At 38.7% G+C, this 20,405-nt stretch overlaps 1 protein-coding gene across 1 annotated transcript in view; it reads right to left on the reverse strand.

Moving 5' to 3' along the window:
* zgc:172282 (leucine-rich repeat and fibronectin type III domain-containing protein 1-like protein) overlaps positions 1–20,405 on the reverse strand; it is a 105,701-nt gene that overhangs the window by 57,048 nt on the left and 28,248 nt on the right. Inside the window, exon 2 of the mRNA XM_036557637.1 lies at positions 18,834–20,231. Coding sequence (XP_036413530.1) covers positions 18,834–20,212 — 1,379 coding nt within the window. The 5' untranslated portion in view covers positions 20,213–20,231. The remainder of the gene's footprint in view (positions 1–18,833; positions 20,232–20,405) is intronic.

The following is a 20,405-nucleotide window of genomic DNA, read 5'->3' on the forward strand; positions in this document are numbered from 1 at the left end:
AATCCAGATGGGACTCAAGCGACAGTCCTCAGCTCCGAAGGCTGATGACTTATCCATTAGGCCACTGGGCCCTGGTTCTCGCAGCTTAGTATACGTACAAAACATACAAACTCAATGGTATATTTTGACATGTTGACAGGGTTTATACTCTATATAAAACTCTTATTTCAAAAAGGTGAGGGCTGTTTAAATACTAATGTTATGTCTTCCTCCAGCAGGCTGTGTTCTAGAATGACATTACATCTATTTGTCGCATAACAAAAGTAGACTTACATCATATGCCAATTAACTGCTTTAATTGAGAAAGTGTTTTCCCTGCACTGGTCTAATCATCGGCAAAACTTCTTACTTTGTCCCTAAAGCACTAACAGGCCGATACTGTACTCATTTACTCACACTTATTAAAATGCACCAATGCCAACATTCTGATACCAGCTGTTACGTAAGCTGAATGTACCCTGCCATGCTAATGAACAAATGCAGTGAAGGAGGCTCTGTGCACATAGAGATGACCCCGTGACAGTCGGACATAAAGCCATCGGTCACTTTAAACATTCCGCCTTGGCAGATTCCCAGCAAGAATACACTGTGATTTTAGCCCGTTTTAAACGCACACACACCAAACACAATCACAACCGCTTCACCAATACAGGTGGAGACATGCAGGTCAACTAAACAGAGACAAAAAAAGTCAACTATTTTCTACCAAAGTCTATGTGACTTCACTTTGCTTGACTGAATACAATAGTGAGGTATACCCACTAATACAGTGAGACCATACTGTTCTACTGGGTAGATCATCGCCTGCATTTAGCTTCAGTGCAGAGTGTTCTCAGCCAGTTTGCTCAGTACTTGGTGCGCAGCGTGTTGTTTTGAGTAAAACAGCTTTATTTGAATGTGTCCATAGACAGAGCTGTCTGTACAGGTTGCATTTCCCATATGAATCATAGGCTTTGTCTATACACGATGTACGAAAACCCCCTTACAAAGAGTCTGACATTCATCAGAGGTTTGTTTTTTGGGATGTGTTTTTAGGTAAGAACAGAATCACACTCAAGCACAAAGGTGCAAACAATTCTGCAGTTTAAGAACACATCATGAAACTGACATAAATGTTTTCTTAGGACCTTTCTCAAGAACAACTTAAAAAAAAAGACTTAGAAAGATATTAGTAAATGCGGCTCAATATTTCTATCTGGCTTTAGAGGACATTCAACTACAGCTCAACCAGCCAAACAAAATACTCCTAACAAGACGTAAAACTCAAAACGTGAGCTCCTCAGAGGCTTTAGCCTCAGATGTGATTCCTGTTGTCACTGAGCTACAGAGACAGTTGTTGAAAGAGAGAAGCGAGGAGCTAAACTTTGACTTGTACTTTACTTGCTGTGTAGTGCTTTTCTGCCTGTTTTTGTCCACTGCAGCGCTACTCGATCAAAGGGAACTAATGTAGCACTAATGTAGCTAGCTAATGCACTTCATTTAAAATCAGCTAGATTCGAATGATTTAACTGTTAAGGTACATTACACTCATTTACACTAACAACTACTTAATTCTAAGTAGGTTACTCAGTATGGTATCAGACTCGGTATCTGCGAGTACTAAATATATGTACTCGTACTCTGAAAAAACTGGTATTGATGCATCCACAGCACTAACGTAACCTCTTTTCCCACATCACTACATGGATATTTGAGCTGGGCTTAATAGGAAGTCAGATCAAACGAGGAAAAGACACCAGAGGGGGTGAATAGAGAGTGATGATAATAGGGGAAGTTAAACTGATGAGACTCATCTCCCAGTGCACACGCCACAGGCGGCACGGCCTTGCTGGGAAAAGATGCATCCCTGCAATTAAGGTTGCACGTTGTAGCCATAGTCGTGCCCGTCTAGAGCCATCTCCCTGTGAGCTTTGAGTCGATTTGCTTTCACAAGCGTTTGCTTTAACTGCCTCATGGCCCAGAGGAGCAGCGAGTTATGGATCACAATGCCACTTAAACAGCTGCACGTCAGTTTTTTTTTTTGTTTTTTTTTTCCCCACCAAGGTGTTTTCTGACAGTGCATTCATTCACCCTCACAATAGGCTGCATTACATGATGGACCCAGAGTGGGGCTCAGGTGGATGCTAGTAGTGTTTTATCGCCTTTATTGTAAAACTGTGGCAGCAATAGAGGTGATTTTACAGAGTATGGAGAAGGTAACTGGTCTATTGGATTCAGGTCAAGAGGAGACTGATATTCTTCGAAGACTCTAGGAGCAACTTATGTTAAGTTTTTTTTTTATTTTTTTTTTTGCTGCAGAAAAAGTAGTAAAAGAAGAAGAAGGAGGAGGAAAAAGTAGAATGAAGAAGAAGGATTAAAAAGAAGGCAGAGGCAGAAAAAGAGGGAAAAAGAACAGGAAGAAGAAAGGACGATGAAGGAAGAATGAAGGTGAAAAAAGAAGGAAGAAGAAGAAATTATAAGAAGAGAACAAACAACAAAGAAGACAAAAGAAAAGGAAAAAGAAGAGGAAGAAGAAGACAGAATAGGAAAAAGAAGACAATATAAGAAAATTGAAGAAGAAGACGACAATTGAAGGAAGAAAGAAAGCAGGAGGAAAAAGAAGGAAGAGGAGGAAAGAGAATGAAGAAGAAGAACGACAAAGAAAGAAAACAAAAGAAGACAAAAGAGGAAGCTCTGGAATAACCAATCGGAAAAAACTAAATTACAGCAATTATAAACAACTGTAAACAACAATGCACCCTTTTTCAACAGAAAGACATTAGAAAACCAACAAGAAGAAGAAAAAATGAAAATAGCTACTGGAACCACTAAAGAAATTAGCTGCTGGTTGAAAAAAATAAAAAAGGAAAGAAGAAGTAATGGAAGAGACAGGCAACAAAAACCTGCCTGGACAGATAGAGCACAACAGCCACATAAATCTCTTCCCCACTCCCTCTCTACAAATCAATAGATTTGATAAATGGGGAAAAATATGCCGGTGTGAGTCACTTCTTCAAATCTGCCTGGTTGCATTGTGAGCACGATGAGTTTAAATAGCTCAAGCAGGAGAAAGCATGGCTCAAAAATGCCTTTTATTGTATTAAAGTGAAATCCCAGTCACATATAGCTAAGGGGCTTAATGTCCAGCCAAAGGAAAGGAGTATACTTACTTTTATGGATCAGGCTGGGTTTGGACATGCTGGACAGAGAGCTTGGCCTGACTGCTGTGATGTAATGTGATTTATAATATCATGAAATCTGGAATCTAGATAAATGGCCAGCGGTAACGGAGAGCCACTTGAAACAGATCAGGTTTCACTTTATGGGCAATGAGAAAAACCCAACTAAAGGCCAACTGAAGTGCTATACAATACTGTGCAAAAGTCACTCTTTCATTTATTTGGTCTGGTTGGACCAGACGTTCAAACATAGGCTAGTTGTAACGTAAACTTTACGCATTACTAAAACAAAATCACCAACAAAAAACACACTGAATGTGCAAAAAAAAGACCTAATACGTGACTTTTTTGGTTAACTAACTTAAAAACACTAAATGCTATATGGTATGCTGCAATGTTACCTACAGCTTTAAATATTACCCTGGTTTTAACTCTGAACATGCCTACAGCTCCAGCACAGAGAGATGCACCAGTTGCTGAAATGTCTAAACCAGTGCTGCTTTTGTGTCTGTTAGCCAGCAACTGTTGTTAAAAAAAGCTGCATATTTGGTTGTTGCAAGGAATTCTTAAAGACTAAACAGACAATGGCAACAGTATTCAGTTTTATTCCATTGAACTTGCACACATAGTCTCTCCTATACTGGAATTTTTATTTTTCCATGGAAAAGTCATTGCATGTTCCTGTTGGATTTTCATGCTAGTAGTGTGGTACTCAAGACTGCTAGATCCGAGTCTGAGTCAAGATCAAGACCAGGAGTGGCTGAGACAAGACCAAGACCAGATTCCGAATGTTTTTTTCAGAACAAAATAAATAAATAAATAAATTTATAAAATAAAAAAAATACATTTGCTGTAGTTAATTGTGCATTCATTATATCATATACATTCATATTATCCATTCATAATATTACATTTTACTATATATTTTGTAAAATACAATCAAATAATGTGTGAGATATATATATATATATATATATATATATATATATATATAGCCTAAAACATTATTAGTTGTTATTATATTATATATATTGTAGAGAGAGAGAGAGAGAGAGAGAGAGAGAGACTGAATGTATAATATACATATTATATCGTAACTGGAAACAGTGGTGAGGTTATTCTCTGTTCCTTTCTTCTTTAAAACCTATTCAGAATCACAGCCTACTTCTAATATTATTATTCTTTTAATGCTATTAATATTTTCTGATAAGGAGGTCTACCTTATATTGTGCCTGAGTGTCTCTGTGGCCTGAGGCACCAGAAAGTAACTGCTGTATCATTTAAGGTGGAACGGGAAAATTTGAACAAGAAGCTGGCGAACAAGAAGCTGACTTCAACTTGTGATTTAGAACATCAAAATATCCTACCTACAGTTTTATGTAGAGCTCTACCTGTAAATATGCGCTGTGGTTGCACAATTTGATGAGTGATGAGCTACACTCATTTTGGAACCAATGAACATCAACGAACAAATAACTCTCAGTTAAGCCATCTAGGAAAGGATCAACCAGCAGATTTTATTTAAACCTATACAACAGTGGTTCGGCTGTGATTCAGCTTCTAGCTACCTCAGAGAGAGACACTGGACTTAAGTACTGTTCATCTGATGATGACAGTTTCGGCGGTCTATTGGGTCTTGCATGGCTATTAGGAATCCCAGTTTCTCTAAATCTTTAAACGACGTTTATAATGTCCAGTTTTGGAGATTTTCCTTTGACTTTCCCCCCTTTATCCAAGTGGATTATCTCATCTAATCTAATCCTATCTAATCCTCCTCAGAAATATCTCCTGAAAAATGAATAACTTATACTTAATAGCAGTGTTTGACTGGGAATTAAATAAATGAAAGGCATTCTCTGACTTTTGCACATCCCTGCATGTGGGTAGCAGGTTTTGCCATTTCAGCTCTTAACTATGGTAAGCTAATGCGGACGAGCTCAATCATATCTTAGCCACTTATACATGTGTTCATATGTAAAAATAAGCTCAAATACGTCTGCAGAATTCTTAAGAATTTAACGAGATCCAGCCTAGGCCTGACTGCTAAAGAGCCACTTCAACAGGGGCTAAGGCAGCAAAGCATCGCTTTCACTCTAAATCGGTTTATTTTCCTTTTAAACAAAGCAGGAAAACAGTCGTAATTACCTACAATGTTTATTAGAATGCAATTGCTAATTTGCTTCCAAACAGCAAAAGTGCACATTTAAGGAAGTCAGTTCACGAGTCTGAGAAGTGTTTGTTGTTGATCAGGTTAAAAGGTTCTTGTATTAGAGACATTATGAGTTAGAAACATACTGAAAATAATTGCTTCCTGCTAGTGAGAGCAAGTATAATGACTAAACAAAACCTTTTGAACTGCAAGTTAACTTTAAGCCCCTTAATGCAAATATATATTTTGAAAAAGTTTATGCTAGCAGTCTTACTTTAAAGAAATTCTACGAAAATACTGTTTCCCTGTCCCAGTCCAAAAATACTCCTGCAAATGCGGATTTTATTATTTGACATGCTTACAAAACATCAAACAAGCCTTTCAGCCTGAAGACATGCTAGGAGGTGCTAAGACATCACATATATTATGTGTAACCAGATTACCAGCTCAGAGGGTTATAAACACAGTGGCCCCAAAATGTCTTTGGACACTTTTAACGTTTGGCTAACTTTAAAGCTCTTTGGGTTACTTCTTGAAATGTTTAACAAAATGATATTTGTTTCAGAGTAAAGGTTTAACCCAACAAACTAATGAAATAATGTTTGTGTAGAGAAATTCCCACCATGCTGCACTAATAATACTGTAAAGCACAGAGGAGGAAACGCTGGGGTTGTCTAACAGCTGGGGTCATGAGCTTCGGTTCTTTTATGGGATCATGATCTCAATAGTGGAGTTCTAGATGCAAACCTGCAGAAGTCCATAAAGAAACTGCTTAAATAACAGAAGTGGATCAGCAGTATGATGATCTGAAACACATTAGCCTTCTTTTGAAAGGTCTTGGAATGGTCTGTTTAAAATAAATTCCACTTGACCAGACATTTTGCTTCCTAACACAATGAATGCAAGATATTTTAAATATGGGACAAATGTGCAAATTATTTTTTTTTTTTCACTGTATTTTGGATATGAGGAAAAATATGTACATATATTTGGTGGTGCTAAATTATCACATACGTCATATGCTTTTTCATGCCAGGACCCACTTGTGCATGAAGTGTTTGTGTCATGATGCATGACTGTGGAATAGAAAATTAAGAAAATAATGACAAAACTTATATTTTCTGTATTTAGATGTAATCCATTCAGCCCACGTTTACTATGTAAACGTCAATACATGTTTGTAAAGATTTACTTAACATAACATATTATGTAAGTCTGTTCTGTCCTGTGTTGTTAGTAGGAAAGCCAGCTCTGAATCACTGCTGCTTAATTAGGCTACAGAAAGCTTGTTTTATAAAGAACCAACATGGCATGCAGTGTTTCCAGTGGCATGTAGCTCACGGCGAAAAACAAAATGTTTAACAAAATGACAGACCAAAAGCTTTGAACACAGCAACTGTGTGCTCCTACTGCTGCCATTCATAAAAAAAGAAAAAAAGAAAGAAAAAAAAAGACATTAATGGAGATATAAGGTTTTGGTCTGACAACAATGACACATACTTAAACATACGTGTGTGTACAAACAGGAATCATAATTTGAAAACCCCGGATATACAGTATATTGCATATATATATTGGGATGAATTAGAAAAGCACTGTGTGCTGGAGCAGTGCAGTTACACATCAAGTTGAGGATTAGAGGTCCAGTAACTAAAAATAAATGAACCTTCATTTGGACTGTGAAAGCAAGAAGGAAAAACAAAACAGGCAAATAAACTAGCCCCATTTCCAAAGGAGGTTAAATCCAAAACTTCCAAAAGACTGCATACAACCCAAAGAACAGAAAGTGGAAATTATGTGTGAGGGCTAAATAGAGTGTAGACCACAGCAGCTTAAATCATTATGCTACAGATTCCTTAAAAAAACACAATGTTCCAAAGCAAGTAAAAGCCTCTGTACTAGCATTTCCGGAACATTGATTGTAAGTACTTTTGTTTTGCTGGGTTAGCTTTTTTTGAGCAACCTGTTGTCACCTGACATTAAAATCACTATCTGGCCTAGGAAGTCTTGTTTTATCTGTAGGGCTGTGGCACGTCACTTTAATTAATCTCTGCAGTTGCAGGATGAGGGAGGGGTGGGGAGGCATGTTGATGGCTGTAATTAAAAATTGATCTGGGTTTCCATGGGAATGATGATGAAAACTCTAGGCAAGAAAAAGGAACACGAAGGAACAATAGATCGAAATGCAAATAAGACAGCCACAACTTGAGCCAGCCTGCACTACACATGATGGGGATCTGAACAGCGGTTTTACACAGTAATGTTGGATTACGTGTGGTTTTGTGGGTGTGTTTTCCTCCCTAATTACGTTGCAAAGAAAATTCATCAGCTGTCTGTGCATACTTGATTAGGGCCGGGCCAGGCCTTTGTTGAGAAGCACAATCCAATTAGGTTTCTGGTAGGGGACGGTGACCTAATAGCTCAGCTTAGTGCAAACAAATATGCACACACTACCAGCTGATTAACAAATCTCTAATCATGTAAGGCTGTACACAAATCCCGCGGGATCTGTTTGTATTAAGAAACTGAGATTTGTTAGTCTAGTGATAATCTGCCTTGTGGCGTTCTAATCTCCGATAGCTGACAATTTGATCACAAACAAAACAACAACACATCAGTCAGGCAACAGTCTAAGGCTGTCACTACATATTACACAGTTGTATGCACAAGTTTAAATATCCTGCGGTCAAATTACGTATTTTGTAGATTTTTTAAAGTGAAAATAAGTTTATACATTCTCTACATGGAACAAACTTTAATACTGCATTTTAATATGGCCACAACTTTTGCACAGGTTATTGTTGTATTCTTTTTTCCAATATGTTAAATTCAGCAAATGCACAAAATTAACTGTGCATTAAAATGTGCCATACCTCAGTAATGTGATCATTATTTGTGTTTATAATTATATAGATAATAGAGCCAAAGGAACTTGTCACCATGGTAAAAGCTGTATTCCAAACAGTACAGTAGAAGCAGTACGAGCACAGACGAAGACTGCTCACTGCCACTAGATTCACACAGCTCTCCTTTACCGATATTAAATAGGATGCTGCGCTATCATAAGCCTAGTCCTAGCACTTATTATAGTTGGCTATGGCTAGTATCAGTACTGTCTTGCAAAGCCAACTAGTTGCATTTTATTTTTACATGTTTAAAAAAGGGCTTGATGCTCTACTAACCACTTTAGCAACAAAACGTTCATCAACCATTCAGCAATGATGTTCACAGAGCACTGTTTCCCTGTCCCAGTCCAAAAATACTCCTGCAAATGCGGATTTTATTATTTGACATGCTTACAAAACATCAAACAAGCCTTTCAGCCTGAAGACATGCTAGGAGGTGCTAAGACATCACATATATTATGTGTAACCAGATTACCAGCTCAGAGGTGATGCACACAGAGCACTGCTGCTGTGAACCGCAACTTTTGGAAGAAACTGATACCACAGGGAAAGGGGGTGAGTGACTTTTTGAGGTATGATCTATGACACAATTTGAAGAATATGTTTTACTCATAATATAAAATGACCGTAAGTACATATTATAAAAAATAATATTAACAAAATAAAATAAAATAAGAATCTGAAATTAAAACAAAACATATCAAAAAGTGGTGGGGCACTTTGAATAGGCATGAAAAAAAGTACATTTTGTTTATTTATTAATGTCAGTAATCTGTGTTTAATCAGGTAATCATAACAGCCCTACATGACAATCTGCTTAACCTTATTATGAAAAACTATTATTATAACAAATCTTACTATTAACACATTAAGGGTCTGTCTCTAGGGCTATATGGAGTTCACAGCCTTCATTGCCAGAGTCTAGACATGACCTTCCTTACAATCATCTTAAACAGCTCATCAGTCATTCGTGATAGATGACACATTAGTCCTGCCTCCCAGATCACACATTAGACATCTGCTAATCAGGCCTGATTGAGCCTCATCCACGCTCACCCAAGCAAACGTGCCTGCTTACTTTTCTTCATATTTCAAGGATGCCTTCAAACCCTCAACAGTACACATTTGTTTGTTGTTCATTTAACTGCAAAGAAAGTGGTTGTTTTCCCAAGTCCCCGCTTCAATTAAACGCTTAACCTTCATGAGCGCAACAGCATGAGATGCAATATAGATTTTGACAGCAAAATCATACAACAACATCACCTGAGCACAGAAAGCTATGTTACAAATGGGATCTGTATCAAGTCAAGATTATGTTGACATAAGCAAGTGAAAAAGATCATGGCAATGATCTGTAAACAACTGTGCACCCTGGGAATCATTTTCTGTATACAGCAACTCATAAGAAGACATGTACTAAAATAGAAAATTACACAGAAGCCTCAACAGCTAAATATGTTATCAGATTTTTCAGTACTGAGTGTGAGCACTCTTTCCCTTTAATCTAGCTCACATTCTTTTCAGGAAACATGATGAAAGGGATGTTTCAAATTCCTAAGTTCAGTCTTAGAAGCATTTTCTGCTTCTCAAAATCCAAGTAATCCCAAACATTTAGTGATGTTGAGATCACTTCTCAGTAACAGCTTCTTTAAGCTACACATCTTTCAGACTCATAGTGTTGAGTTGTCTTCTCACAGTAGAAGGATGGACAGAAAGACCTGTGGATTTTTTTAGATCTAAAGCAAGAGTGGAGCTAGATTTTTACCTCTCTCAAAGACGAAAGTTGTAAGTAATGTTTATCTGATGGGTACAGTTTTGATGGTCTACCAGGTCTTGCACAGTTCTTAGGAGTCTCATTTTCTCTGTATCTTTCAATAATTTTTTGAACTCCAGTTTTAAAAACTCTGTTTTTTTTCACTCATGCCCCATGCAAGTAGGTTATATATTTAATCTTATATCTTATATCCAATCTCCTCAAAAATATCTGACAAGGAACAAAATAAATGAAAAATGGTCTCTGCCTTTTTTTCAGTAACGAATATCAGTGTATTTTAGAAATAATGATACAAATAAGCTTCAGATCTAATAACTGCCTCTCAGTGGTTTAGGGCTCCATATTAGTGTTTGTTTGGTTTGAATTCAAAGCATGGCAAGTGTGTTAGAACTCCTACTGGAGTACTGCTGGTGCCAATATTCATGTTCTTCCACTAGGCCACCACTGTACTCCTAAAACTGCTGCCAGCAATTTATGGTTCAGATTCAGTCAGTCAAACTGAATTTATGTCCACTAGCACTCCAGATATACTCTCCTTTGCTGAGTGTTGGTTCAGCAGATTTCAACTTTAGTCCAGCCACCACAGTCTTTTGCCATTCAGACAAGAGTAGACTGGTCTTTGTCATGACCATCAAACATTAAACTTTCTTCAAAAGTAGAAAAGGGACAGAAGCAACGGCAGTTTTTTTTATTCATTAGTTTAACATTAAAAAAAAAAATCCTAGTTTATACACAGCAATCAACAGCAAACATTTGGAGGGCAGGTGTTTGATGCACATTTTGCGCCAATATGACGATATTTATCATTATTGTGATAAGCTACAGTAAAAACAGTGTGCTTTTCAGAGCATATCAACATACTTAAACACGGATAATCTGCAAGTTCCATGATGAAGCAAGCAAAATTAGTCCTGTTTAATTGGTTTTTGTGCAACAATCTTTGGTGGAAACATCTAATTACATGTGAAGTGTGGAAGAACATTTTGGTTGTGACCCAGAGCGAAATCTGATGACTGTGAGTGCATTGAAACAGTATTCAAAATGTTGGTAAACAGCATGTCTTCCAAAGATGGAAGAGAATCATCCACTTCTGTCATTGTATTTTCATCAGTATAATGTTGATGCATTTGCATTTATGACCTAAACATTGGGTCTGGCCTTTTTTTTGAGCCTGTGCATATGACGTTAACACGCAAAGATGTATGACGTGGTCTGAAAAACTCAGTGCAAATCTGACTCAACACCTCTGACTTTTAAATTATTCTTTTAGGCTTTACGGGGTGACTTGAAGCAGGACACAGACACCATATATGTTAGAGTGTTTTTCCTCCTGACTCAGTAATGCTGCTTCTTTCAATTTTAACAACAATCTGACATAGTGCTGCTTTAAATGTGGCTCTACTGATGCTCTCTGTCTGTTACAATTGATCAAACCTCAGAAAAACTAATAATTGTGATACATATCATGTATCATGAAATTGTTAAGCATCATAATGGTATATGTTTGCCATCTCGCCCAGCCCTATTCTACTGGACGAAGCTTACGGCTAGAGCAGGAAGGCAAAATTTAATAATGCAGAGTGTAGGTTACTTGAAGGTGAGCAAGCAATCTTGCTAACTTGTGTGAGTAACTGATGCACATTATGAAAATTATAAAACATAAACAGCATAAGCTTACAGTTTATTCTCATTGTAAGCTTTGGTGTAACATTAAAAATAAGAACCAGCATACAGCCAGATTGTTTAGTGCATTTGATGATATACAACCCCAATTACAAAAACGTTGGGACGCTGTGTAAAATGTAAATAAATGTAAATAAAAACAGAATTCAATGATTTGCTAGTCTCATAGACCCATATTGTATTCACAATATAACACAGAACACACATTGGATGCTGAAAGTGAGAGATTTTACCATTTCATGAAGAACTTGATGGCAGCAATGCATCTCAAAAAAGTTGAGACAAAGGCAACAAAAGGCTGGAAAAATAAGTGATACGAATAAAAACAGCTGGAGGAGCAATTTGCAACTAACTCACATGACTGGGTATAAAAAGAACATTTTAGAGAGGTAGAGTCTCTCAGAAGCAAAGATGGGCAGAGGTTCACCAATCTGCGAAAAACTGTTTCAACAAATTGTGGAACAATTTCAGGAAAATGTTCCTCAATGTACAATTGCGAAGACTTTGGATATCCCACCATCTACAGTACATAATATCGTCAAAAGATTTAGAGAATCTGGAGAAATATCTGTACACAAGGGGCAAGGCCGGCGGTCAATACCGGATGCTCGTGATCTTCGGGCATGATTCTATACTGGAACTCACTGCATGGGCTCAGGAACACTTCCAGAAATCATTGTCTGTGAACACAGTTCGCCGTGCAATCCACAAATGCAAGTTGAAGCTGTATCGTGCAAAGAAGAGACCATATGTCAACACGATCCAGAAACTTCTTCACAGAAGAAGAGTCCAGGTGCTGAACCGGCCTGTCTGCAGTCCAGACTTCGACCAATAAAAAACACCTGGCGCATCATGAAACGAAAACTCCGACAAAGAAGACCCAGGACTGTTGCACAGCTAGAATCCTACATCAGACAAGAATTGGACAACATTCCTCTCCCAAAACTCCAAATGCATTGCTACCATCAAGTTCTAAATGAGTTAATATTTTTCATGAAATGGTAAAATGTCTCACTTTCAACTTCTGATATGTGTTTTATGTTCTATAGTGAATAAAATATGGGTCTATAAGATTTGCAAATCATTGCATTCTGTTTTTATTTACATTTATTTACTTTTTACACAGTGTCCCAACCTTTTTGTAATTGGGGTTGTAGTTCCCTTTTCACTTCCATTACCAAAAGGGCATAGAAAACCTCCCTAAAAGCAAGTACAGAGATCCGCTGTGAAATATGGTGACAAAAAAGCACAAGAAGACTCATACCATTCTATTCTGTTTTCAAAGTCTAACTACAAATTAAAGTCTAACTATAAATTACTCTTGCCTTAAAATTAAACTGTTTTGCTGTTTTACTATAATATTTATTGTATGCATAAACAGTGTCACATGCTACACTTCATCCTTGAGCTACATGCAAATTTAATCACCTGAATATATTCTTTTGCATAGCAAGAAGTGGGCAGGTGTGTGTAATTAATTTTTCATCATCAAATGGCACGTCTAGCTCTGGTCAGGTGCTAGAAAGCATAATTTTAGCAGTCACGTCTGCCCTTTAATGCTGCTCTGTGTTGGGCATAATTGAGCTTATTTCTAGCACCAGTCTCATTTGGATTTGGAGGATTTGCAGCTTTGGACAATGAGATTATAGATACCAGAGTTCAATGGTTGAGTTATCACAGCAGTCACCAGCCTCTGTGATGATACGACTGCTCATCCTCGAACTACTGAAAGCTCTGCAGCTTGTAAACTGAGTGGTGAATGACAGCCCCTTGAATAAAAATCCCATTTGCTGGTAACCAGCACAAGAGCTAAACAAGAGTACACAAGGAGGGGTGGGGCAAAGACAAGCAGGTTGCACCAACCATCTGTCCTCTATTTGAACAATGAGCATATCAACCAGTTCACCCATAGGGCAATTTGTAGTGGCAGCTTTTTAGCACAGTTTAAAAGTGGCCTAACCAAACATTTCAGAAAAGTTCAATGTGGTCTGAATGCAACATACACTGACTGGCCACTTTATTAGCTATATCTACCTAGTATCAACATTCAGTGTCAATTTATCAGATTCACTTACCATACATGTGCACTTTGTAGTTCTACAGTTACACAGGGAGATGTATAAACAGAGTGATGAGGTAGGCGCCAGACAGCCGTTGCGACGTTTAACCTCTGTTTGCAACTTTCGAGTGCATACTGCCGTACCCCTTCAAATGTGTCTGGCAGAAAATGGAGATCACTTCTAGCATCGCATGTAATGCATATTTTTTTGGTTCAGATTGCTTCATCCTAATGGGAGTTACAACAGAATATTCAGGGCCTCTTTCAAGTGAATCGCTCTGTAGTATTTTTCTGTATAATTCGTTTCTCTCCCTTTATCCTGTTTATCAACATTAAGAACCCATTCCTACAATCAGAACTCCACAGGACCACTACTGAGCAGGTACTTTTTGTGGTGTTGGGTCTATATATACACACACATATATATATATATATATATATATATTATATATTATATATATATATATATTATGTGCATTTTTAGGTGTGGATCACACACAGCAGTGTTGCTGGAGTGCTGACTGTGCATTGCAGTGCTGAGAATGATCCACGCCCCAAATAATGCCTGCTCAGTGGTGGTCTTGTAGAGTCCTGGCCATTGTTGAATGGGGTAAAAGGAGACTGTGATCTGTAATTGTAGAACTACAAAATGCATCTGTGTCATAGTGAACTTGGTGAAATGGACAATGAGTGAAGATACAACTGCACAACAAGCCTCAAAAATGTATTGCAAATTGCAAATACAAATGCAAATTTTAGTGCACAATTCCTTTTGCACAGGACACATTTTTTCCCATAAATTTTAAATTTAGCAATTAAACAGCAATTGTGCAGACATCTGCTCTCTGTAGAAGATGTGTACTTATTTTCACTTAAAAAACCAAAATGTAGGATTTACCTGGGTGACACAGAAGCTTAAGAGATTGTCAGATCAGCACCCACAAACACATTTGATTATATTTAGATCCACAAAGACACAATTATAGCAACTCAAAGGACAGTTTTAGATCCATCTCCGATCACAGGAAGCCACTTTCAAGAACATGATGTGCAGTGGATGACAACGCCATGTGTGAGCTGTTATCTAGTCTTGGCCCTGTCATTGGAGCAGCACCGTCAGACACATATGGTCATAATACCACCATCAGAGAACAAGAATCATTTGACAAAGAAGTCTTCAGTCAAAGATGAATGTTCTGTACACATTGTGTGTCCCCTACACTGCACAGTGAATCAGTGAATACTCATTTTGATGACTCAGTCCCCACTGTTCCATGCTCCTGGACACTGGACTGGCTCTATGCATGGGGGAGCTGTCAGGGTTCCGACTGATTTCACACAGCATTCAACTGCATCAAAGTGTCACCAGCATCAGAGTCAATAACTGATCCCAAGTGGCTGTGCAAATGCCAGGTGGCCTCAATGGACTGTATCAGAGAGGTGTTTTTTCCCCTGAATTGGGGTTTTATCCATGAAAACAGAATAAAAATCTCTCAAATACTTCCTGGAAACGCTTACTGAAATGTAGTTAGGAAGGGAATGTTGTAGGGATTTGGTATAGCCTGAAGAAGACAGAAACGGGCGCTGAGAACCAGCAGCTATTGGCTGTACATTTTGGACGGTGTCTCTGCGCTCTCATGCGTAAGCAACAAGCTTGGCAAGCTGAACTTCTCATTTGGTCGACCCAGTTCCTCTGCGAATTACACTGATTCACTCTTAATCATATTTGGGCCCCGTCTTGTTTTGCACTAGGGCCTGGCAATTTTCTCCATTCTATTGCGAAACTCACCACCACCCCCAACCCCCAATTTTGTCCACAAATTACAGCTTGAGGGTATTTGGATATGTGTGTTCATACAACTTAAGCATGCACAATCCTCTCCTCCTCCAAATCAATATGAGCAGAGGCAGAACATACTAGTGTTTGTGACCCAGCTTCGAGCAACCAACTCTCAGGGATTCCAAATTAACTGTGAATTACTAAAGGCTTTCACCGAACACTGTTTTGGGCATTTGGTGTAGCAAAGCTTTTAACATATATGCGAGAGATGGCACCGATCCAATACAATGCACAGTTTGATTGTGAAATTTTTATATAAACCAGAATATAGCCTGAGAATTTTCTGTTCAAGCCTGACCCTGACAACCTGAGCCCAACAATTTACCCTAAACCTGACCCAAACAACAGCAGTAAGTTTTGAGTACAAAACTAACCCAACAAACATAACAAAACAAAACAAAAACAAAATTTGGTCTGAAATGGCATCAATCAAAGTGCTGTATAAAACCTGATATTTCTAATGATGGTGCAGGCTAACAGTGTTGCAGTCAAGATTATTAGAGGCGAGTCAGGCCAAAACTTTGTCCAAGTCAACTTTGCATTGTAACTTTTGGAAGTAAACAATGGTGAAGTTATTATCTGTCCTTCTTTTCTAAAACTTCACCACCTAAAGTCAACTGAATAACATACATCAATTTTTATAATTAAATGAAAATTGTAATAAAAACATTCAGATCTGTCTTAAGAGATGTTTGAATTTTGGACCTGATGAATGTAAACAAACAAATAACATCCAGGTAAGGCATTATAGAAAAGATCAATTGGGACTTCAACCAGCAGTGAACACATTTTACTTAAACATTTAAATGACTGTTTTATTCAGTTTGAAGGTACTGCTGATATTCAATAATGATAGGAAAAAAAGTCCACCTTGCCCTGAGACCAAGACAAGTTCAAATGCAGAGATCAAGACAGGACTGAAACCGTTCATTTATGGTCTCAAGACTGAACTCAAGTACCACAACACTATCGGCTAAATTACCGCACAGTAAATATAATAGTCTTCATTATCACAGATAAATACATAACCAAAAATAGAAACATCATTAAATAATAGGATATAAAACATCAGTTAAGTTCAATTCTGCTTTAACACATTTACTCATCAAGCAATGCTTTCTCACAGCATCCCAAAGTTCTTTCATCTGGACATACTTTCCATAATAGACTGGTCTCACACTGTGCTGTGCTGATATAGCAAACTACTGTGCTAAATCAATTCGCTTATTTATTTCCCACACATCAATTTTCTCACAAGCGTGGGACTCGTGCACCTCGGTGCTAAATTCTGTCATCAACACGAGTGGGTGATTCCAGCATGCTAGATTACAAAGTGTTTTCATTTGATGAAAGTAAGGAGGAAGAATAAAGGAATGAGAAACACTAAAAGCAGGGCAAATGATGAAGGTCTGTACTTGACCAAACTTGACATGAGCTGTCACGTGCCATTGAGTTTGGACAAAAATTCTGATCATCTGTCATGATCAGCAGGGAAAATAGAATGCATCTAATCCAATCCTGTAAGAAACATAGCTTAAAACAGCAGTTTTAGTTGTTAGCTGTGTATTTCTTCCTGTGGGGTGGTAGAATGATTGATTTTACTTATAGATGCTAATCTGAAACCTTTAAATCAGAAATAACAAATTTTAAAGTTTTGAACGAAAAAATATTGGATCGGTATTAAGAATGTGCACAGGTACTCGTGTACACTGTTAACCACTCAAGGTGCCAGTATTTCAATACTGAAATCACTATTTGGGTGTTTTTTACATTGCATCATCGGAAAACGAGCAGGGAAATAAGCAGGCTTATTTGTTTTAACTTGACTATAAAACATGATAGCTTTGCAAGTAAATATATTATATTTTGCTACTATATAACACAAGTGCCTGAATGTAAGTGTGTTGCCATGGATGTGTTGAGGATGTGACTGAGAAAGACGAGATAGCATGCCCAACTCTGGTGTAGCTTTCTTGCTAACTAGATAAACTATTGTAATTGATGTTAGTTAGATCCAGAGACAGCAAAAATATATTTGTCTGATAAAATAACACGTTAGCATATAGTCCACTGAGGAGAAAAGTCCTCATGTAGAAGACACTGAGTCCTCAATAGCAGCCAATGTTGCACAGGTTTAGCATTAGCTCATTAGCTGCTCTAAAGAGGCAGCTTCTGTTACTTATCCAACCAGAGACATTATAAATGAAGAGACCAGTCACTGGTTGAAACATGATTGAGAATGTTCATAACGTTCAACATGGTGTCTGTTTGCAGAGAAAGTCCCACCCTTCAAGAAAAAGAGCCAATCGGCTTGCTGGTTATACCATGAGCCTACAAAGATCGACAATATTGTGTCGCTAGTGGGTTAACCCCCCTCTTGCTGTAGAGATATATGCAAGCGCAGTAGCCAGAACGATGTGAAAAATAATTTTTTGTGTGTTTCTGAGACAAATGCTCCAAACTATTTGTGAGGTTTTATCAGATTTTACCAGTGATTTCAAGCGTTTTTAGAACAGTAAGTTGGCCTTCAGTTCGAGTATGTTGGACTCTCCCCATTCAAAGAGAAAGTAGACTGGTCTTGAATGGCTGGAAATAACTGGGCATCATTTTAAAGATGGCTGCTAAGTGAACAGACTTTCCTATAAGGACTTTGATCCAAGGCAGTACTCATAATGTTAGATGACCCCTGCATAAGCTTGTCATGACAATGAAGATGCTCTACACCAAAATGTTACTAGAAAAATAGGTATATGTAAAAAAATGCATGTTTTCCCCAACATCCAGACCAATTACACATACAAGACAATGCCAAATTACAAAATGTGAAGGAGTGTGCTGTTTCTAAGTATAAGCCAGGAAAGAACTGTCATATTTATGTCTACCTCTCCTGAGTCTGCCTTATATAATACTTTCAAGAAAAAAGAAGCAGTAGTTAGTGTAACCATATTGAAACTAAAATCAAATTTCTTCTCTATTATTTGTCCCTGTCTTTACAAATTACAAAGGCAAATGTAAATCTCCAAAATGCACACAGCATAAAAAAACTCATAGAAGCCCAAACCCCATGACACATATATTCTTCTCATCATGACATAAGTATCCTGCCAAGGCATAAAGTAGGCACTGTGATGGAAGTTACTGATCATTACAAACAAATGAATACCAAACACAACATTCAGGCCTGGTCAAAACTATATAAAGGTTCAGAGACACCAAATCAGTATGTCTGTTACTTACATAATGACTAATTAGTTAAACCCTTACCTGTAGACCAAGGTGTCATCTGATGAACTGTTGTACTGAATCTGGTACATCCTGATCCCAGGAAAATGCTGCTGTGAAGGCCACCTGATGAGAGCCGAGTTTGCAGTAAGCTCCGCGAGTACCATTTTCTTCTCCTGAGTCCTTGTGTCATTGCTAGAAGATGAGGTGGACTTGGCAGATGTCAAAATATCAGATGGCCCTGGATCAGGCTCGCGGACCCGGTTAGTGCTGTTGGCCAGGTGAGGAAGTGGACTCACCACCAATTCCACAGTGCCTGTAGACTCCCCAGCAGCATTAGATGCAATACAGGTGAATACTCCTGTATCTTTCAAAGAGGTGATGTTTATCTCCAGGCTGCCATTGCTGAAGGTCAAAGTGCGGGAAGTGTTGGAGATCAGACGACCCTCGGGAGAGATCCAGTGGACATCTGGGTCTGGGTCACCATTGGCTTTGCATTTCAGGCTGGCAGGCTGGCCTTCCATGGCCAAGATCTTTGGGGACCTCCTTGTGATCACAGGTGGATCACAGATAAACTCCTCCTCTGGAATTGTCCAGAAGTATTTAGCAGTAAGATCAGGAGGAGAGGCACAAGTCTCCAAGTCATCCTCTCTTGTAAGCCTCCTCAGCCAGAGAAGCTCACAGTTACAATGGAGTGGGTTTCCTCCAAAGCTAAGAACAAGCGAGGACAGTGGAGAGCCCTTGGACTTGGCATAGACCGGTATCCTAAGAAACAAAGGATCAGGAGGAATCTTTTTTAGTTTATTGGAGGTCATATCCAGTCGAGCTAGCTTGTGCAGGTTGGAAAAGACCCCTAAGGGAACGTGTTCTATGAGGTTGTGGTCCATGTTGAGCGTGTTCACATTGGTAAGCCTTCCAATGGTCTCCCATGGGATGTCCACCAGGTTATTGTACGATAGATCCAGATCTTCAAGGGTTCCCAAGAAGTCGTCAAAAGCATGTGGCGAGATGTTATGGAGCTGGTTGTTGGCTAGAATAAGGTGCCTCAGGTTGGTGAGACCCCGAAAGTGATCGTCCGTGACCACACTGAGGCGGTTGCTATCCAAGTGCAGCGCCCGCAGCCGTTTGAGGTCAGCGAAGGTGTAAGGCATGATCTGGCTGATGGTGTTGCGTGACAGTGTCAGGTGTAGGAGGCTCGTCATGTTAGCAAAGTCCCTCCTCCTCACTGCTGTGATGAAGTTCTCAGTGAGACGAAGTTCCACCGTCCGCCGGTCAATCACCGTGGGCACGAAGAGCAGGCCCGTCTTGGCACAGAGTATGGCGAGTGATGGCGACAGGTTTTGGCACATGCAGCGCTTCGGGCAGAGCTGTCCTGAGGCAGAGACCGCCAGCACCAGCAGGGAGAAGATGAAGCGCTCCATCCCTCAGTGCTCTGGGAAACTGTAACATAAGTAGAGAGTCTACTGTGAGAATATATAAAGCACATTCTAAAAACATGTTTGTCATTTAATATGTCCTTCCTAGCACTGTCCTTGAAAGACTTATTTTCAACATTTGCTGAACATCTTCCATGAATCCAGATGATGACCTTCGTGATGTATATGTATATTACGA

The sequence above is a fragment of the Colossoma macropomum genome, unplaced genomic scaffold, assembly GCF_904425465.1.
Source record: "Colossoma macropomum unplaced genomic scaffold, Colossoma_macropomum, whole genome shotgun sequence".
Lineage (NCBI taxonomy): Eukaryota > Metazoa > Chordata > Actinopteri > Characiformes > Serrasalmidae > Colossoma > Colossoma macropomum.